The sequence below is a fragment of the Glossina fuscipes genome, unplaced genomic scaffold (genome assembly GCF_014805625.2).
Source record: "Glossina fuscipes isolate IAEA_lab_2018 unplaced genomic scaffold, Yale_Gfus_2 147, whole genome shotgun sequence".
In the NCBI taxonomy this organism is placed as follows: Eukaryota; Metazoa; Arthropoda; class Insecta; order Diptera; family Glossinidae; genus Glossina; species Glossina fuscipes.
Genome location: NW_023998490.1, coordinates 2,730,144 through 2,753,336, shown reverse-complemented (window position 1 = coordinate 2,753,336; position 23,193 = coordinate 2,730,144). Strand labels below are relative to the sequence as shown.

Genomic DNA, 23,193 nt, shown 5'->3' with positions numbered 1-23,193 from the left:
AATGAACATATGTAACGAGCTTATGTTACTCACTTGTTACTCATTAAAATTTTTCATTTATCATCCATTTCTATATATGTGCACTGTGCACTGAAGTTTCTAAAAATATATATTTGTGTTTTTGGTGGGGGTGTTTAGTTGATGATGTTATTTAGTTTAATATTAATATATATAAATAAATGTATATATCTGTTTTTCTCGTTCTACCTCCCTCTTCTTCTCAACCGAATTTGTTCAAAATTTCGGTCAAGGATGATTTTTTATTAAAAAAATAAATAAATAAATGAAATAAAAAAAAAACTTCGGTTGTTAACAGTAGTTTATGTGATATTGTTATTGTTATTGTCAATAGTTATTATTGTAAATGTGTACACTTTGATCCCGACTAGATGTAAACATAAAAATTTACTCCCAAGTAAATAAAACACAACCGCATTAAGCTGCGCTTTCGAAATCATCCCAAGCAGATTTCTTAGAAGATTATCTGCAATAAATTTAGTAACAGTGCCATCATGAAGCATTCATTACGCTGAAGAGTTATGAAATGAAAACGTGCTAACCTTTATTTACCAAAACGAGCGCACGATTACTAATGATGTTCCCCGATTAGAGAATGGACACAGAAATAATTTGAAAAAAAAATGCACATACCGTAGGGGCCCTTTCAACTCAATATAATTTTCCTAGCGATGTTCGATAGCCTCGATAACCTATTTGCAGTAAGAACAGTCAATGCAGCCATCACCTACAGACTCCCTTTTCATTACTGACAAATTTCTTACCAGAGAAAACTTTTCTAAAAGTGTGGAGAAATAATATGATCCACGGGGCCGAAATCCGAACGCATGGGAAAGCAATTCGAGGCTTAACCTTTTTGATTTTGATACGAATCGGGGCTTTGCCTTCATGAAACAACATTTACTTTTTGATCAAATGCAGCCATTTCTTCTTGAAAACGTGAAATTTAAAAAAGCAGTTTTTTTGGTCGCGCCCACAAGCCGGTATTTCGTCTTTAACATTTTCCCCATAAACTAAGAGATTAATGTGAAAAAATATTTTTATTGCGCTTAGCAGAAAAAAAATGAAATGATGAACGCTGAGCAATTGACGCACTGCGACGCAGTGTTGTGAAATACGACAACAAAAGCATTTTTATTTTATTCCAAAATTTTATTTAGACATATCTCTCATCTGTATCGTGGCTTACTTCTCAAAAACCTTTAAAGTGCAAATATATATCACGCAACCTACATAATTAACGAAAAAAAAAGAACTGCACGATGATCTATGTGAAGCAAGTGAAGACATTACTGTGGGCCACGGCGCATCATTAAATGCCCCACACACTTTCATCACGATCACTCAAAAAGCGCGACTTGCGAGTTGAACTCAAGTGTGCCAGACAAGCAGACAGACAGTCAATGTTAGATCGATTCAGAAAATAATTCTTACTCGATCGGCGTTAGAAAAACTGCGTCTATCCTAACGCCCTGTGGGTTTTACAAAAGCCTGCACAAACTTAATATGACTTGTGTTGGGTACAAAAATGGTTATAAAGCAATTAAAATACAAAAATTTATTGGCGATTCTTATATAGAACAAAAGACTTTTAAATAACTGCAATTAGTTTTTACCTTGCTGGCCCAATTTTCAAGACATCAAGCTATTCTGTCTATCCTATTCTATCTAAACGAGCCAATTGGACCTGTAGAACATGAATGCCACAATGCCAAAGTAGTGTGCGTTTTTCCCGATTTCTCCACCAATTTCTGACCACCAGTGTGTTACAGGTATGGGGGCCATTCCCTCAGTGGTGGGTCATATTCAAAAAAAATAGCAATAGCATTAGATATGAAGATAAAATTTTTCACAAATATTCCAAGGTTAGAAAACGGGTTTGATTTGCTCACACCCACGCCTATAATATAGAAAAAAGTAAGACAAACTCAAACAAACAAATTGTAGGACCGATTTTGACTGTGCAGAGGCTACGCGTAATAATGAAATTCGATTTTTCGGATATGTTCTAGCATCGTTGAAGGCGTATCAAAAAACTGCAAGTGAACATTTTCTTTCAAGTTTTTTGTAATTAATTTGCCGTCTCAGGTACATGGGGAGAACATATTTGGGGCGGATTTGGCAGGAATAGGGTCTACACATAGAATTGAAATTGGGTTTTTCTGATAGGTTTCAACATTTTTAAAAAAGTATCTAAAATCTGGAGTTGCGAAATGTCTCTGATAGTTGTTACAACTCGATTTGGGCATTGCATTCTTTCAGTGTTTGTGTAGAGTCTGTGGACTCATGGAGAGCCCCAGAATTCAGATAGGTTAGGCAGGTAAAACGAAACATTAGAGCTGTGCCAATTTTTAACGGTCGCCACTCAGCAATTGTAACTAAGTGGTATCTAAAATGAGATAGAAATGATCGGAAAAACGACTCAAGTAATCTTGATTGCGTTACATCACCAGGAGACAACCAGTAGAAATACTGGAATCATTGAAAATAAAAGCTACAATTAAGTTAAACTAAACAAAAAAAGGCTTAGTATCCGATATTTTTTAATTTTATTTTTACTTGTTTGATTTTTATTTCGTGTTGAAACGCAGCTGAACAAACACCCTTTTAGCGAAGACACAAATCTTAAAAATTTTGTTGTGCTATCTTCACTTGCCTGCACTTATATACATGCTCTTGTTAATAATAATAAAAACGACTGCATTTCCTCATGCAATGATTATCAAAAAAAAAAGAAAAAAATAGGCCCGAATTCGTCAGATTTTCAGAGAGGGAAAGTAGTTCCAAACCACTTCGCATTGGATTGCACTTTATTTGTTTGTTCATTTATTTTATTGATGCTTGTATAACCTCGAAGCCATTAAGACCTACTATAGTTGGTTACAATATCTACAATAGGTGCAATAATAAAGTACAATAGTACAAAATGTTCTTAAAAAATACAAAAGAAAACGAAAGAACAGTGAGAGTAAAGAAAAAGAAACAAAGCAACAATACTAAGTAACTATCTCTTATCTCATTACTAGCTGCAAAAATGAAGAACCTACCTCTCCTATAAAGATTTAAAAAAAAAAAAAAATTAAGCCCTTACAACTCTTACTTAAAAAGGTTTTCCCTAAGAAGAACTTAACGCGGGCAATCAACCGGGAGGAACTGCCCTACTAAACGAAAGGAAGTTTAAAAACTCCACCCAAATGTTATATGTAGATTAAGCAGAAATTTGACTTTAATAAATTTAACGAAGGAACAACTCAGAACACACGGAGTGTAATCTAAGAGCTTTCTAAAATGATGCGAAATTACTTAAAATCTAAAAACCTATCAACTACATCGATTAGTTCTTACTTTATCGCGTCATGTTTATTCGCCTAATTTATAATAATTTTTGATCAAAATTTATATATTAAGAGAATGTTCGATTAATTTGAATGCTGCTAGCTTACAATCCCTGAAGGAGAGAAATTTCAAGCGCAGCTATTTACGACGGCATACAATGTTTACATTGTATTCAATTCAAAAACAGTTAACACATTAACCGATTGTTTCACTTTGAACAACAACAACAACAACAACGACAACAACAGTAGCAAAACTAACACGAAAAGAAAAACCAATTAAAGTCAGTGGCTGAATTGTTATTCATTTATTAGGTGATCTTTCCACTCATGTTCACATTTACTATTCATATACATAAATGATGAAATATTTTTAACAAAATCCCAGTAAGAGTTGTTAACCAACTGCTATAACTAACTAACTGACTGTCTAAGCAACAGAGAACGAGTAAAGTATATTTGTATGTGTAATAATCACTTGCTTGCTTACCTAGCGTTGTGTGCCAAGCAGTGCTTTTTACGTACGGCACGGAATGGCATGTGTACAATGGCGTTAATGCCATTTCCCGCCAAATAAAATGAGTTTTCACTTATTTTTGCTTTTGAATAAATTTCAAACGCATTTTCAACTCCATCATTGGAGCAACAGTTATCAAAATCAAACATAGAAAATAGTCAATAAAAACAATAGCACACAGACACCATACCAATGTTCAATTTAAAATACAAATTGTAAAAATAAAATGCATGTATGTACGTACAATAAATATGAACATGTGCACTGTGCTCTTACACTTACCTACACCGGTATATATTTTTTTTATTTTATTTCTTATTGAGTTTTATCCGCAATTACATAATGGTACCGTTTTACTATTTTATGATATTTTCTTCTTTTTTCACCTTTTTTTTTTTTTGCTTATATCTCTAAAAGAAATTTAAAAAAAAAAAAAAAATCTTTTCTTTTTTTTAATTAATTAATTTATTTCTCCCCGAATGTATCGTATTTAAACTAATGTTTGCTTAAATATTCAAACCGGGTCTACTCTTCAGTTGCTCACTCAGATGTAAAATCCAAATAACTTGCAATCAAAAAACAAAACCAAATCTTTGGCTTTCGAAATCTTATTTGGAGTATTTTTCTCAAAAATTCCATTGGCTGATCAATTCCTTTGCTTGCCCTAATAGAAAATTTTATAGTCAACCCCGCAGAACGGCGATATATTTGTTTCGTCAAAACGTTTGCAACATCCAGAATGAAGCTTCTGCGTATATATTCTTCATACAAACTATCAAATTCTGAATCGATTCACGCCTGTTCGTCCATCCAGCTGCGTGGATATGGTGGGAAATCATCGTTTTCAATCGCAGAAATGATTTTAGCGACTCGAAATCCGGAAAGCCAGAAGTTGGTATTGAAATTGAACCTAATCGATTAAAAGACGCGCCTACAGTGCAAGATTGAAAACGTTTGCATGTTGCTCATAAACTGCAATAAACACAACCGAAAAGCGAGCGATCATGCGGCACCTAGACCCAAAAGCGAAAAATAGGCCACGTGCACGTAGTATTATAGTTAGAGTTTATTAAAATTAATAATTAATTAAGGCAAGTCACTTGGGTATTAATTAAGATCAATTAAGATTAGAGAGAAGAATTTTGTATCAGTGGGATTTTGAAGTCCCTTAAGCTTAAATTACTGATAATACGCGACATACGACCTGCATCAATTCTTTGCACCTTAGAGGATATCCTCAAGTCTACGCGAATAAGATATAGTCAAGCATCAGCGACATATCAACGAATATTGCAGTTTTGCCAGCACGTAACTAGATCATTGGTAAAGAAGGTAAACGAGATGAGCCTCAATATAGAGTCCTGCGGTACAAAAGAATTAATACTTACAGAGTATCGAATTTTCATGCTTCTGTCAAAACGTTTGCAACACCAGATGTAAGTCTCAGAGATAATATATACTATATAATATATATAACATATATCTTAGATTAGCGTTAAATTCGGAAATCATTCATGTCTATATAGTAAAGATTCTCTCTCCTCTTTGCAAAAATATCTTAATCTTTTTCATTGACGAAAAAATTGCAATTTCTTTTATACAGGGTGGCATTGAAAATCGGGCCAATCGATTCGTGCAATGCTAAGAATGCCTTAGAATGTTTGAAATGTCTGAGGACTACGTAGCTTTATTATACGTCGGCAATGCCGATATTTGTTGGTGTAATAACCTAACCACTTCAAATTTACTTACTTGGCACGAAGAGCTGAATGTGCTGCTGGGTTAGTCTCCATCAGATTTTAAAAATATATCGTTTGCAAATAAGTCCTACTTTAAGTTCCAGACAAAATTTTCCATTCAAAATTTTCTAACAATTATTATTATTAGGATAATTTATTTAGATGAAAGCGATAAAATTTTTGGACTAAAGGAAGAAAAAGAATGTTACCCACAAGTAGCTCTGGATTGTTGGTTATAGATTTGATGTGGGAAAAAGCTGGATAATTAGTTTATGGCTTTAGTTGATTTACTCGCTTGTTGATTTTAATGTTGCATGCATTCTCCTCTTATTTTCAGAAAATCCAAAAGACCTATTGCTACGAATATTTTTGAATGACAAAAAACGCGTTCATTATAATGACCACCCTTACAAATCGGGCGAAAACATTTTTTAACGCGTGATGTTATAGTTTGACAGCGAAAAACAGGGTCTTGCTAACGTTGAATATCATTAAAAAAGTAGGATCCATATAATCATAGGAAGGTCATGACATGCTAGTCGAGTTATTTGTCAAGGTCCCGTGATGTTCTTCCTTTAAATACCCTCACCATATCTATTTTAGCTATTCATTAGTTTCTTCAAGCTCTTATAATATTGTTACGAAAATCCCAAATTCAGTTAAATGTCAGCTAAGTAATTTTCGTTAAAATAAATTCCCTAAAGAAGGGAAAACCAAATGAGCATTCGCAGGCGCCTCATGCAGCTGCAGGCCAATGAAAACGATTAGTGGAAAAGCAAACAGGTAAAAGCTAAGTGCATATTCGCAGGCTCGTCATGCATGTGCACGCCGATGGAAACGATTAGAGGAAAAACCAGGCTGGGATTAGACCATAGCCATAAATTTAGGTATAGTAACATTCTTGTAAAATTGTATATAAATCGAATATTTGTGAAAAGTAGAGTTAGTCTGGCAAGAACGTAGAAGTTGAGAGTACGGCCAAAATAAATTGTAAATAAATATTCCTACTGTTGTGAAAGACAAAGTAGTAAAATAAAAGAACTTTGAAGTGCATTTCTCTTGATCAAAATATCCACGATCTAGTGATACGGACTGTATCTTGTAAAAAGCGAATTTCATAACAATATATTGCACTTTCTTATCGGAATCTTTCTGCGATTAAGGCCATATCACTGAATTGTGATTTTTGTGACAGCATACGTTTTACTTACAATTTGCAAATGATCTATTGACAAATAAATTATTTACACGAACTTATATCTACAACTCTTCAATAACTCTTCTGGTCTCGTCCGTTCGAGTATTACGATGCAACGCTCTTGACTCGATTGGGTTAATTGTTTTTTCCCCCTGCAAATACTGTGCTTGTATAACCTTTAATACTTATAACTATATGTACTCTTATTATTATTAAGTGGCCAATAGCAAATTTCTTTGTGACATTAGCAAGGCTAATCTCTTTTTACGTATCAAAATCGGCATGATCAGATTCATATAGGTTTCTTTTTTGAAAAAACCTTTTTATGAAATATTTTCAATATTGAAAATTTTGACATAGCAAATTGATGTGAGAAATTTTAATCGTGCAGGCCAATTATTTTAACTCTCACCCGCATAGCCGTACTTCTGAAGCGTAAACATTTATATAGCTATATTGATTCCCAATAATAATTTTGCATGAAGGTTAGCTTTGCCAAATTTTAGACTACATGGGTTCAATTCTTTTTTTACTTCTTATCCTATAAGAGTTGTCATGAAATTTAATCCTTTATATGGCAACAAAGTATAATTTTTAATTGGGTATAACTAAAATAATTAAAGACACTACGATAGGTTACGCCCCACCATTAAATCCCTTATAGCACCCTACAGTTATTTATACAATGATTTTTCTTATATCGGAAATGGTTGAAAAGGTCTGCCCCATTTTCAGTAGATTAGGTCCTTGGGCTAAAACCCTTCAGTGTACCAAATATCGTGAAAATATCTAAAAAAATTACGACGTGCAAGTCGCATGCAATAAGATCAACAGAAAGACAGAGAAGCCTAGCCCCATTCAGAAAGTGATTCTGAAGCGATCGGCATAATGAGAGGCAAGTCCATCTCTAGTCCTTCTGGATGTTGCATTCATCTACACTGCTGTACCACAAGTAGTTTAGAATGATATATTTTTTGACAAGAAATGTAGTTTTGTTAGATGTAGACCGCGTGAGTTCACGTTTTGTGTTAGTTCCCATATAAAGATTTCATAAAAAATGTGCCCATACGTGCGAATAAGATATAATTTTTTATACTTTCTCAAGAAGTATCAAGATTGAAGAATCACCTGGCATCGTCCATTCGCTCTACGCAGCGAAAGCCCTTTTACTCATTTCATTGCTAGCTATTACAAATCGGTTATCACAAATGTGGGGGTAAACAATTTTGATTGCATATTAAAAATTTTCGTAAATCCTGCAATTAGTATAAAAACTAGGTTAAGAAGCTAAAATCGGATATATTTACAAGTGCTTTAGAGACTTCCACATCATTACAACATTCAATTTTTATTTCAAATCCGATTTTCTAAAAGATTACTTCATACGCGAATTGGTTGGAAGAGTTACTAGGTCGCGTAAAGTAAGGCTACAGACTTTATGAACTAAACGTAAGCTCCACTCGCGAAGTCATGAATACCTGTGACTAAAGCTGACAGCATTGGTTAAACTGCAGTTTGGTGCTTGCCAAGATCCTTCGGGGGAAGTTTGCATATTGACATGCTATGTGGAAACCGCAGTGGAAGCTGGTATGTCCAGTGTGAGTCCTAACTGCTGGGTGTGGCCCTTCGGGGAGTATCAATTGTTTATAGTATTTTTTATAAATAATTAAAGAGGCGATGAGTGGGTTTCTTGGGCTACACACAATAGATATGTCTGGTTTCTCCAGTGCAATTCAGGCCCCTAGTTTATATGGATTGTCTAACGCTCTGTAAAACACTGGTTGGTTTATAACGGTGAATTTTATAACAGCTACTCACGTTAAACAAAAGTAGTATCTGTATTAAAAATTCTTCTTCTAATATTATCATTTACATTACATAAAAGGCATTATAAGGGATTAGGACTTATTAGACAAGATAGAAAATTATATTTTCATACAATTTCATGCACCACTATCCGTCAGCAATAAATTCCGCCTAATGACGCTGATGATGATCATAGATATGGCACGTGCAAGATTATCGATAAGTCAGCAGTGGGTCGCACGTTACAGTTTCGTCTAAAATTTCGGTAATCAAAGAAATCTTGACATGCACAAGAAGAAGCTAAAGCTTTATTACTGGAAGAAATTACTGCTTTGACTTTTCTCTCTAAAAGAAAAAAGAAATGCAAAAAAAATTCAATTTATATTATTTAAATTACAATTAAAAAAAATAAAACACTTCGATGACAATTTTTAGTATAATCAACCAATTTCTTTAAATTAACCTTTAACTTAAATGTTTGACATTTTTCCACACAAACCAAAAAAAAAAATCCTTACAAAATGCAAAAAAAAAAAACGAGCTTTTATGCAAAATATGCTTAAATCAATGAAAAGAATAACAACAATCAAAATAATCACAATAACAACAATAATAAACAAGTATGTGACCTTAGCATACCAACCGATATTCGATATACAACAACAGTAATCTGCAACAACGTTGAAAATACGAAACAAATAATTGTCACAAAAACAAGACTAAAAAGAAGAAAAAAAAAAAAATGTAAAAAAAGCGAAAAATGACGAAAAACTTAAACTATTTGTAAACATTAAAATTGTTGGGAATGCTGAGTGAAGTGAAGAAGGATTTTGACCCGAAGTCATGTTACACAACTTGCGAAGTTGACGGCTGTTGTTGCGTTGTGAAAACAATAACAATAATAATAAAATTTTAATTAAAAAATACGATGGTGTGGTAGATATGGCTTAATGTACTTTATTGTTGCTGTAATGCCTTGTACTGCCTAAGGGCTACATAAAAAACGAAATAAAAGCAGCATTAAGAAAAATAACAAAAAAAAAAAAAAACGGCAGTAAGAACAATATTAAACTCCATAAATCGCATTCCTTTTCAGGAAAAGCGAAACAAAACTTCAAAACTATTGGGAAAAAACTGGTGCCATACTCTTTCATCCACCTCAGTGGGGCGACAAAGAGATATAGAAGAGAATGAGAGAGAAGACAAAAACAAAAAAAATTGAGAGATGACCTTTAAGGACGTTCAATTACATTTTAAAGTGTAGGAAAACCAGTTATTAAGCAAACTTTAGCGAAATCAACTGTAACGACAACAACGACAACAATAACAAAAATCCATGCCACACTTCATCTCTTGTTTAGAGATTATATTGACTTTTCGCTTTATTTCGGAATCGAATGCTTTTTCTTCGTATATACAAAATGAGAAAAAATATAAAATCACAAAAGCAACAAAACCTAGAAAGTAATTGAATATTTTTCTCGAAAAAATTGTCCTCTCTGTTACCGTTGCCTGAGGTATGCTAAGCTTGTCGTTAATTTTGCAACATGTATGAATAGCCAGCGGGTCGAACATAATATATGTATATATTAATAGCCCGCATGAGTAGCCGAATAGGCAAAGAACCACAACTAAAAACTCAATGGTCGCAGGTTCAAATCTCAAGTGCGATGGAGTTTTAAAGTACAATTTCTGAGAGTAAGACGCTTACGAAAAGTAAGTTAGTAAATAAGACATCGCCAGCTATTGCCATTCTCAATACATATGAAGAAAGTAAAATTGGAAAATGCATACATTTCACTGATATATATAAGACCTACAACTAAAATCTAACGTAAGTTCTTGAATCGGGCGCAAACTTATTTTATCACCTGACTTTTTTCAGCAATAACGGCTGTGCTTACCCATGCCAGAAAATCACTTTAATGGACTCTACCATAATATGTATATTTAACCAAGTCGAGCCCTTTGTTTGATGTTTCGTATGGGCAGTTAAAGCTTATCATTTAGTTTTCACCGCAAGTCGCCGGAAAACCCCCGACAGTCGCGTAAGGATTGTAGGAACATCTAAAAAACACAACATTTCGAATTTCGCATCCGCATAGTCTACTAACGGCAGAAGTACGGTTGTCAAGGCTCCATTTAATGCTCAGTGCGCTAGACCATGCTTTGACTATGATTGGTATGCGATTGTAGCTATAATGAGTGAAGGATGCGGTCATTCTCTACCTTCCTTTCTCAATTTGTCTGCCGCCATCTGTCTCTCCCTCTCGCTCTTTCTCTCTCTCTCCCTATTTCTTTCTGACCATGTCACCGTCTTGCACTTGTAAACAGTTCTCAAGAATAACTTAAAAATCGAAGCAAGTGCAAGTTTTACAAAATTTATAAATTAGAGATTAGAGGTGAAGAGTATTCAAAATTCAATTCATTCTTCGCTTAATATTTAAGCGAGAGCATAAAGAAAATTCTCACGCAAATGTATATACACACGCACTATCTGTCAGAAAAAAGATACACAGCGGCAACGAATTTTAACGATGATGACGTTGTAAAACGACTTAATGATGGTGACGCTGGATACTAATGGTAATGGTGGTCGCAACGCAACTGCTAGCTAACACTCTGCGAATAACGTACACATAAACAACAAATCTATGCAAGCATATTTTGTGCTACCACGATGCGCTTTTACAACAAAAACTGGGTTATTTGGCATATTTATGGTCGCATTTACTTTCATGCATAGATACACTGAAAAGCAATGGTTTAGTGTAGCGGGTAAACACAGCATTGTCGGTTATACATATACTGGTCCGCGAAAGCAACCAACATTCTAGTAACGACATATATCAGCATTGTGATCAAAACAATGTCTTGCAAGCCAAGTGCAGCTACATACTGTTATTTAATGACGTTCAGCGTTTATACGTTCGCTTGATATATTATTTCTCGTTTTTTTTTTCCAAATTTTGGACTCAAGCTTAACCTTCTACATGCTTATATGCATTTACATACGTATATATAGATACTCGCGCACGCACACACACACACACACACACAAACACACACACACACACACACGCACGCATATATTTATCATTTATAAGCGTTAATAAAAAAAAACGCTAAAAGACTTTAATTAATCGAAAAATTTCCATAACAAAAACAAAATACCGTTAAAAATATTTAAAATCCCTTTAAGACACTTTTATTAACCATTTTCCCTTTAATGATATGATGTGGTATTAAACGAATTTAAAATTATTTTCAAGTTTCTTAATAGCATTATACTTATAACAAGTATTTATTTTTGCTAAACTATTTGTTTTTGTTCTTGATAATATTCCTTAACTAATTGTGGAATGTTTGCGTTGCAATGTATATAAATAAAGTTATGATATTCTAGGGCAAATTTCCCCCTCGCCATTCGCTCAGCCATTAAAGTAATTTTCTAAAGCGAATTTTCTCAAGCTTTTCTACCATCACCCCATAAATCATTGCACTTAAATCACTTACAAATTGCGTAACATTACAAGTAGCATTACATTCATTGCCCTTAATAAGGCCATAGATAGAAATGGGGAAAAATTTTAAAATGGAAAAAAAAACATAATAATATAAACAGATAATAACAAAAATGCTGAAAGCAATCTGGTTTATTAAACACAGATATATCGAATTGAGCAAACGTGGTGAAGAGCCCCTGAATCAAACATTAAACGTTCGTTTTAGTGAGTGCCTTGACGAAAAGGTGCTTTCATTATTAACACGTAGCTAATTGGCATCACGATTCTGATGAAGGAATCAATTTTAACGAACACGGCAATAACCGTCATTAATTTATTTATTCGCTTACACGAGATTTAGTTAGCAAAAAGATTCGCCTGCATTAAGTAATAGAGAGAATATGGATTTGTACGCTTAAACACCATAAAATTATTAGTTAAGGAGAAAACCTCGTGGCGTTGGCTTTTTCACTAAAATTTGAAAACATATTTTTTACTGTTATTTGAAATGAAAATTATTAACACAAATGCAATTGAGCATGCTTTCTGCGGGAGATAGGGACGACAGAAAAAAACACAAATAAAAACATTGCCTGGGCACAGGCATGGGTAGAAGAACTTTTCCCAGCAACCAAGCATCAACCCAGGACTGCAATGGGATTAGCAGGATACCAGAGGAGATGAGTACAGCGGAAAAAAGGGAAAGCAGTCATGCCTGATTGAATACCAATCGGAATACTGCAACTGCTTGGCAAGATATGACCGGATTTACTTGGTAATCTGTGCAACTTGCTCCTCAGACTTATGCACCTTTCCTTTGCACTTTTCCTGTGGAAAAACACCTTCTGATTTTGCTACCAAAGCCCAGTAAGCCGTCCTCTTATAGATCTATCTGTCTTCTAGACAACGTGGACAAACTTTTGGGAAGATTGCTGCTAGTTGGAGAAACAACTGGACAGCCGAGATGGCTGGCACCAATTTTTCTAAGCGCCAATTTGGCTTCTTCAAGTAATGATATACTGAGGAAGTGATCTCGGCAGCACCCTAAAGCAAGTACTCAAAAGGGTTCTGGGCTATCATCAGCTTGGACATCGGAAACGTCTTCAAAGCGGTTGACTAGGACACCAACGTAAATCTTTAAATAATCTTTATAGCAATTTCTGCAACCATAAGACAACCATATGGCAGAGCATCTTGACAGAATGGCAGCGAAGACAACTCAAAAGAAAGGTGAATCTACATCCTCATCCCTCGTCCTAACCTAATGCGCAGTACATTGTTTTCGTCTGTTCGGCTTGAGCATAATTGAGAAACATGTCTTACAGACCTCTGGAAACAGAACTTACGTCAAGTAGCATCCTAGCGTTCATGTTAACGGACACCAAAAGATGGAAGAAATGCGCCGGTTTTGCGCAGACCACGCTTCGATATCAGGCGAGGACAGAGGAGACGGGAGGACAATACAATGAGGATTAAGAGCCCATAACAGTCTATTTCGTGCTAATGTGAAAGCGGGTCCGCGACGCCTTTGGCCCCAGTTGGCAGTGCACTGCCACCACGTCCGAAAAAAAATCACGTTGTCCTATAATATAAAAGCTTATTTTGTCGAGAAATCAAAAAACACTGGTCCCAGCCTATACAAGTTGTTAACTTTTTCAATTAATATGTCCAAATAATATTGTTATAAAATTCGCTTTTCTGCTATACAGTCCGTATCACTGGATCGTGGATATTTTTGATCAAGAGAAATACGCTTCAAAGTTCTTTGATTTACGATTACATTCCTTAACAGTAGTATTATTCACAATTTATATTGGCCGTACTCTCAACTCAAATGTTCTTGCCTGACTAGCTGCCCTGCCCCTTCCACAAATATTCTAATTACATGCATTTCTACAAGCATGTTACTATACCCAAATTCATAGTTTTTATATTTAATCCGTGTCTGCTTTTACCGCTAATCGTTTTCATTGGCCTGCAGCCGCATGACGTTCCTGCGAATGTTCATTTGGTTTTTCCTTTTTTAGGGAATTTATTATTAGGGAAAATTACTTAGCTGGAATTAATTGGATTTGGGGTTTTCGTAACAATATATTCATCTGTTTTCGTACATTGAGATGCCATATATTAAGAATACCAAACATTTTTCGTAGAAACACTTTTTAAAAATAGGACGTTATACGACGAGTGATCGTAAATCTAATTTGATCAAACTATCCCGGTAAGTGTGACCTGCCCATTGCCCAATAAAATATGTAGGCAAATGGACAATCAGTTTTCAATCAATTAAACAATAATTTCGAATCGTTTAATATAAAAAAAAGCGGCTACGCCACGAACCAGCACAATCTTAATGCTACTTTAATACTAATGCTGTACGATATAAAAATGTTTTCTTTTCGTAAGACATCTGCTTTACTTCTCAATAGAAAATTGAATCATCGTAACAAACGTAGACAGAATAGAAGAAGAGTCGAAATTGAAACATGAAATAACTACAAAAAGGATTTAAAATAACAATAACATGTTTACATAGCATGTCGTGTGTTTCTGACCTAGTACACGTTATAAACAATTGTGTATTTAGGTAATTCCGCAAACTTAAAAAAAAATTAAAACAACGTCACCAACATAAAAGTCAGTTAAAAATTTCAAACGTGCTCTGTATACAATAAAGGCATAAACACTCTCAGTGCTTGTATGTATATTGGTAAGTAGATTATTCAATATTTTTATCACACACTCTTGTAAACGTATCGTTTATCATTAACCTTGAAAACTTTCGTATTCGTTCACATTGCGTGTGTGCGTGCCAGCAAATGTTGGTACAACCAACTATCACATTATCGTCAACATATCCACCACAGTTATTAACACCTTGCATTTTTGCGATTGAGAAACAATTTTTATATATTTTTAAATATATCCACCATCGCGTAATAAACGGGTATATAAATTTAATCGTTCCGTTAGTAACTCCCACAAATACAAATTGAAAATTCTATATGGTGCGTATATAATAGGTATAAGTATATATATATATACATATATATATATGTATACTCGATCAAATATCATAAATTCTGCACATACATGCATATAATACGCGGATCTAGCTATCCGGATCTAGCTATTTGGTGTTGACCACCAAAGTTATGCAGATATATAAATATCTATGGGAATAGGTCGTTCCCGTAAGCTTTCTCAGCCACCCTAAGTAAGCAATGGTAGCTAATTGATACCTACCACAAGTCTTAAGTTCATCGTGAAAGTTTTTATTTAGTTTTCGATATTTACATAGTAGATGAAATCTTAATATCTCATTCAATAAGTTCGTATGGTGGCACATAGGTTGCCTTATAGATCGCCAATATTGGGGAGTCCATATTATTTTTGGATAGTACCCACCTTCAAGGGAAATAACGTTTCTAAGTTACAGTCATTTTTATTGACGCTACTTTTTTTTTTTGAAAAAGTTGGAAAAAATGTAAATTTCGTGTGCAGTCGATTAGTCGATTAGGTAGGTTATGAGAAAGAATTGTTATGCTGCTTTCAATAAGTTACGATTTATAATAGGTATCGATTTATTTTTTTGTCATGATGGTCAATCGATTATGCAGCCATGCAACGCTCACAATTCACAAGAAACTGCTGGGTGTCTAGCATTTGTCTCGAATCTCACGCGAGCTTTTGTACTCGCTTTTCATTTTTTCTTTTTCTTTATTTGCTTACGAAGAAAGAAATGTAAAAAAATACCGGTTTAATCGCTTTCTATTTCATTTAGTATTGATTTTACTCCTTACGAATACTAAATTTACTAAATATATTTACACAAAAATTTAAACGTTTTTATAACAGAAAAACAAGTAGCAACAACACCCAGCACACCATTAAATGCCCAACTTCGCTTAATACAGTTATTCATATAATGACTTTTCGAAATAAGGCCTCATATATGGAGTGATCAAAAAAGTAATACAATTTGACCTATTCTCAATAGCATTCATCCTTGGGCCAAAGCTCGTCATTAAATTTCATCAAAATATCTCGTAAATTTACGACTGAAGGCTGCACCAAAAGGCCAGACAGACAGACAGACTCGCAGATAAGCTGACGGTGTGCCAAATATCATGAAAGGTAGATTGAGTGCAAGGAAACAAGACGGACAGACTAGGTGGATTTATCTCAAGTTTCTGTACACTTGTACCATAAATGATGAATGTTTTATTTATTGAAAAATATTTTAATTTTGAATAAAACTTTTTAAACCGTTGCATGAAAGCTGCCGTTATTTATAATAATATACGATGTAATAAATTTTACATTCTGTTAAAAGATTATCAAAAGACAGTTCGCAATTTTGAAATTATTCCAACAACCTATTGTATGTATGTGTGTATCGGAGATCTCAAACGTAATTATTACACAATCATCGAATAATCTTTATCTCCTTTATCCTTATTCTCCTCAATTTAGTTTACTCATGCATTGAAATACCTTCCCCTGAAAGGAAATAGAAGAAAAAAGCGTTGGGGCGTTGGTGCGATTATACTCATGTGGAAAGAAACGTCCTTGTCATAGAAACTTTCCTTTATTTTAGGTGTAGGACTGAAGTCCAGTCCATCAGCAACTTATTTATTTTTCCGAAGAATTGCGATTTTTTGTGAAAAACATGTATATGAAAATCAAAATATATTATAAAATGTGAAATATATTACAAATTTTGCATGCAATTCGATGGATGGGGGCGCAATTCGTTTAATTGCCATGAAAAGTGTTTATTTTGAGCGCGAAAAGGAACTGTTGAAAACGCTGCACAAATTTACGAAGCCTTGATCGATCTATATCGAACGAAGCCGCTGTTCAAATTATTTGAGTAATCAAAATGCACTTACATTGGTAATGGAAATAGCTTTCATTTGAAAGTAAAATCGTAGCATTTTTGCTTTAAAAGAAATGCTTTCGTTTGAAAAAACAAGAGATGCGTAAAATACAATGACAGCGTTTTTTGGATGCTAGATATTGAGTAAACGCCGACGTTTTGTAGTTTTCGTTTCTGCTTTAAGCTCGTAGCCCTCGAAATATAATTTGCCGTTAACAAATAATTAAATAAAAATAAAACCATATTTAGCGCTTTCTTCCCCGATATTGTAAAATTTGTAGATATTCATAAATTTTTTTTAAACAACAAGACCTTGCTTGGACATGGTATATTAAACTAATTGGAATGAGAATTTTTCTTCCCTATAAAGAGTTTTTCTAGCTGGATTTGGTTTAGTGTCGACTGCACGCTCCAAAGTTAAAATGCTTGTCGCTATTACTTTAGATCTAGAGGAACAGAAGTTATACTGGGCAGATGCGCGATTGATCAAAATGCAAAGGGCCAACTATGACGGTACATATCGTGTGGTGTTAGCTCATTCTACACCTAAACATCCCTTAGCTGCAAGCCTTTTCTGGAAATTTATTATTTTGGTCTGACTCGGTCGTTGGGGCTCTAGTGAGAGCTAATAAATACACCAGGGCAGGCGTTGTATTTTTCCGTGATCGCATTGATCGTCCCATAATCGTGGTTGCTGCACGAAATACTGTCCTCAATTGTGATGCCAACCAATGTAAGATTCTAAACGGAAACTACGAAGATGTTTGCATACCCAGTAAAAATGATACCGACAGTTGTCAGTGCACAAGAGGCTAGATTAGTCGAACCTTTGGAAGAAGCTCACTTCTTTTGCTTAGATTTGTTATACTATTTACGCCTATGTTGGCTTTTAAAAAATGGCAATCATTTCACGAATTGTTTGAAATTCCGTCAGTATCGAGGCATTTATAAAGATTTCTGATAGCATATACAACATTCAAAATAATTCTTGCCTACAACTTTTAAAAATTTTTACAATTAAATATATTAGCTATATCTATTTTTATTTTTATCAAATATTACCAATTTTTTCAAATAATCCAATAACACTAACTGCCGAAAATTTACTTGACCCTTTTTTGTACCTATCACCGAAGGACGAAGAGTATATTCACTTTGTGAAAAAGTTCGCAACGCCCAAAACGAAGCTTCAGAGACCCCACAAAGTGTATGTATTCTCAATCAGTATCAAGTTCCGAAGTGTAGCGTAATGTGTAGTACCTCTGGTAAGCATTCTCCCATTAGCGAAAATGAAGATATCGCCCACAAATTTACAAAAGAATTTGGAAGCGGCCTAAAACTTTCAAAGGACACCCCTACGACACGTTTACACGCATATGTAAGGAAAATTGTGAATACTTTTCCTTTCCCTGTTTTTTGTCTGTTTGTCATAAAGTCCATACACATACATCATATAAGTTTTCCCCTTTATTTTAAAAATCAAGAAAATCAGCCGCGCCCACCCAAATATTCTATATTATAAAAAATGTAATACTTTTCCTCCTTTTGTAGTCCTTTTAGGGATCACGGTGATAGGTATAAAAGATTCGATCAAAACTGCACAAAGCGCTCGGTCTTCGTCGAGATGGGGATAAATTTTTGCTTAAAAAAAAGAAAATAACACTTTAATCTTGAATTAAACAATATCCTCTATTCTAATAATAATAAATATGCATTTTTTATTTATTCTTTTATTTACAGCCTTCCTCGCGACCGGAATCCGATTTTACTTTAGATTTGCCGCGTGCCGAACAGTTACGCATAAAAATGGAAAAAGAGAAAAAATTCCGCCAAAGATGTCGCTTAATAACAACATTTTTAAGTTTAATATTCTTTTTATTAACTGTTATGGTTGTAAGTTTAGTGCTAACACGGGGTAAACGTATGTTTGGTAGCATGATTTAATAGACTTACTCTTCTATCCCTAACCCGTTTCTCCAACAATCACGTCGTCAGTTAATTCGTGTTTTTAATGCAGAAGTGCAAACAATAATAATATCGTGGATCACACACACAGCGATATTAGGAACATACCACATTTACCACCTATTTATAAATTGTATGATTAAGAACTAAAAGAAAACACAAAAAATCGAATTAAAGTGACGTACGCTTTTAGTTGTCTATTAATATGTTAATCATGTTATTTAATTTTTTTTTACTTTTGTTTTAACTCTAAACATCACTTTATATGGCAGCAGTATTGTTTAATGTTATTTATTTTTTGTGTGATAGTTAATTTATAAGTTTTCTAAAACATTTTTTTAATTTCATCTCAATTCTTTCATTAAACAAATATATATACATCGAATAAACAAGAGAACCCCAATATACAATATATAAACATAAGTAAATCTGTAAATACTACGAACAATTATTGATAGTGTATTGTCTTTAAAAATTGATCGAAAAAAATTCCTAAATATATAAAATATTATTAACATAAATAAATATCTTTTACTTACATTTGCAAATTTCAGAAATGCTCCTTAGAAGAGAAATCAATCTAGATTTCTTAGAAAATCGATTTTTTTTTTGTAAGCTCAATGGTTACTTGGAAAGTTTTAGAATATATCGAAGCTAATTCATTACTTGAAAAAGTTGTTTCTTTAAAATTTCAACACCTTCTCCAAGAGATCCGAAAAGGTCCGTATACAAAATGAACCCAAATTCTGGCAAATTACCTCTATATTTCTAAAATAAGCTATTAATTGCTGATTTATGTGTGTTTATGTTTCCTTAAAACCTTTTCCAACCAGCAAGCTTCAAGCAAGGCTCGACAAGGATTCGAGCAAGGCCCTGCTTAAACTTCGCTGCTTCAACTATCCTGCTCAACTTTGCCTTGTACAATTGTTCACTCGTTTTGGAAATAAACAACCAAGAATTACATATTATTTTCATGCGAAGTCAGGCCACATATGGTAAGGTGCCCAAAATGTCATATGACGTTTCCAAATGACGTCATCCAAATTTAGCAAACTTAATTTAATTTCCAATAATTTTGTTATATTTCGCGTTGCGTCATAAAAAACTAGACTTACTCTCCAAGTAGGAGCCTGTTTTTCATAATAGCCCTTTTATATATTGAAGTCTAAAAAGTACATCTATATTTATAGCAAATACTCTACCATCAATTTTTTTATAAAATTTTTGCTATGGCCTAATTTTCATCATACAATATTAAAAATTAAACCTTCTTCCGAAGGCCTCACTATTCCCGAAAAATCTTCTATGGGGTGGGGTGCAAGTAATTAACTCATGTGGGTCGAGTCCACTTAAACACTTACTTTTTATGCCAAATTAGTAACGTTGATGATCCTTATACGCGATGGGTATCCAAAAAATTGACCTGCATGATCGAAGTACGTTAAGATTTAATTTTTTGTCGTTCCACTATTTCGAAGCAATTTGCATCGTGATATCCAGTTCTGTAAGAACGGTCAAATTAGATAATAAATGTCAACCGACTATACTTTTTCATGCCAATTTAAAACGCTGAAATACTAATACTATTACTCAGTGACCGTTGTCAAGAAATTTTGAAGATTGCAAACGATTGATCTGAACGTTTCAATAACGTTTGTCCATGAGTTAAATCACGTCATTGTACCAAATCTTATCAAAATATCTCAAACACTGAGACGTCTAGGATGACCACGAATTACGCGGATAAACACTAGACGGACAAACGTAAATCTGATTATTTATTACCTTTCCTTTCCTTATATAGTTAAAATTTGGTAGAAATAGCATTGAAAAATAAACATGCAAATGTACAATAATCATGAAAATCAACTGCCGATAAGGGCAAGATAAAGACAGATTCTAACTTCGAAGAGTTCATCTGCAGAATAATATATATCTGCAATATCTCCTGTACGGAGACAACATTTCAACACAACTTGTCAGCCGCAAATTACACGTAACATAAAATCCTATGCGCAACATAGGACGCAATCTGGGAACATCGACATAAGCAATCAAGCAAAATGCAAAACAAAAGTAAATAAATAAACGCACACTCACTTATCCCACTTTTCCTCTTTTTCTTCTGGACTCTATGGCTTCTATTTTTAAATTGATTTTTCAAACTTTCTTGATAGATGAAAAGGATGCGACAGAGCTAGGTCACCAAAAGAAAGCATCGGAAAGCAAAATACTTCTAATGGCAAAACTTTGATTTGCTTCATTAAAACAAAATGAATAAAATCGGGCATACGGCTTTTTGTGACAAATCTCTTCGTAAAAAAAACACGAAACATTTTTCGCGTTTAATTTTCTGCATCCATTATAATTGTTTAGTAAATAACTGTGTATTTTCAAAGCAACAGGATGTTGGACCATCTCACGTCACAATTTAACATACAATAACTATCTGTCATAAAGCAGCTGATGAAACCAAGTTATTGTACGCAACTGGCAATGTTACAACAGAGAAACACCAATCAATAAGAATAGAAATGTAGAAACACTAATTATTTTTATTTGGTGAAAAGTTTCATAAATATTTTTAATCAAAATAACAAATAAAATCGAGCTTCCTCATTATTTATAAAAAAAATTTAATGTTAAGCTAAATGGCGTTGCTTCTAAAACAATATAAAGGAAACCACGACGATGGCAACTACAATTTATATTTATACCTATTGTGTGCATTACTAATGCAAATAACAATAACCGAAGGTGAAGAAAGTCTTGTGGCTTTAAAAGAGCAAGGAACAGTTAAGAAGCAACTAAAATATGATCCAGCAACGCAATCACCCTTCGTAGAAACGAATCCTCCTACTGACAACGAAAAACCTGTCGCAATTGAAGAAGTGAGACATGAAGACTTCGAAGAATCTTTTCCTTCAAAAACAAAAGAGCAATTTGAACAACAACAGCAACCATCTGCAAAAATTATCGAAAAGTTTGATGTAGGAAAACAGATTTCTTTCCATCAAGAAACTATCATGAAAGAGAACGAAGACATTTCAAATTCTTTAAAAGCCGGTTTCTACTTTTTTTTAGCCTTAAGTTCCTCAGCTGTAATATTTATTTTGTATAAAGTTTACAGGTAACAGAAATTCAATGTGCAATTAGACGAGATTTCTCAATTTCCCCCACAGGTTACGCTTATCGCGTGCCGAACGCAAGTACGGTGTGCAAGGCGATCGAAGTACTCAGGAGCTTACACCATTGCCTATGGCGATCGATGATGGCCACAGTGATGATGAAGATCAAACTCTCTTTGATGTTCAACGTCAGCAATTGAGAATTTTATAAATAGCTTTTATATGTATGTATACATATATATACACATATAATACACAGATAAGTAAGCCTACATATAAATTTTTTTATGAACATTTACAAATTGACTCCAGCAGTCATTGTTCGTCCTTAAAAAATTGTCATGATACGTTATCCTCTTTCCCACTTACAAACTATCTCAGATTTGATCGTAATAACTCCTAATTGTGATGTGATAAATAAAAATTATTGTAATAACGTAAAGCACAATCAATTTCGTTTTTCCATTTAAATAAAAAATGTAAGAACACCATCGTCGAGCAAGTACGCTATTAGCCACCCTACACCACTTCATCTAACGCGATTATTTTCTCGTTTTGGCAATAAGACTAAATGAAAATTATTCATAATTTTTAAGCAAAGGCGCACTTTTCATGAAAACCTGCATGTTAGAGAATATCCACAACTTCACTTTAAATGTATGATCGACGAACGCATCAGCCATCTCCTCCCAAAGAGTGTAGATCGTAAAGCACCTGTAACGAAGAAGAAAAAAAAGCATTCGTGCAGAGTCCTACAACATGCTTGGAAAAACTGTACCTCCATATGCTGCGGCCATTAAATTTCTATCATAGAGCAGGTCAAACTTTAGGTACTAGGAGGAGCCTAAAATATTTGAATTTATGCTGAGATGTTTCTCAGCAATCGAGTGGTAGATGATGAGTCCGTTTGCAATTCCAACTGCAACCTAGATATAGGTTATTCTCCAGCAGGGACCACAAGACGTTATTATCACCCACGTCGACGAGCTTCTTCAAGGCAATCATTCCGAAACACGAAATTTGGCAAGCCATCTTCAAAAGCTCCGAAGCTTTGCGACTTCACTTCCCAACATGTCACATAAGTGTTTTTACAAGCAAC

General features: G+C 34.1%; 2 protein-coding genes across 2 annotated transcripts in view; both read left to right on the top strand.

Moving 5' to 3' along the window:
- The window catches only part of LOC119641166 (probable serine/threonine-protein kinase DDB_G0282963), a 59,369-nt gene extending 40,100 nt beyond the window's left edge, over positions 1 to 19,269 (top strand). The window contains exon 3 of the mRNA XM_038039680.1: positions 18,742 to 19,269. Coding sequence (XP_037895608.1) covers positions 18,742 to 18,945 — 204 coding nt within the window. The 3' untranslated portion in view covers positions 18,946 to 19,269. The remainder of the gene's footprint in view (positions 1 to 18,741) is intronic.
- Positions 19,270 to 21,455: 2,186 nt separating this feature from the next.
- Positions 21,456 to 22,474, top strand: LOC119641221. The gene is made up of 2 exons (XM_038039780.1): positions 21,456 to 22,096; positions 22,149 to 22,474. The coding sequence occupies exons 1-2, from the start codon at positions 21,618 to 21,620 to the stop codon at positions 22,303 to 22,305; spliced, it is 636 nt and encodes a 211-aa protein (XP_037895708.1). The 5' UTR covers positions 21,456 to 21,617; the 3' UTR covers positions 22,306 to 22,474.
- Positions 22,475 to 23,193: the final 719 nt, after the last annotated feature.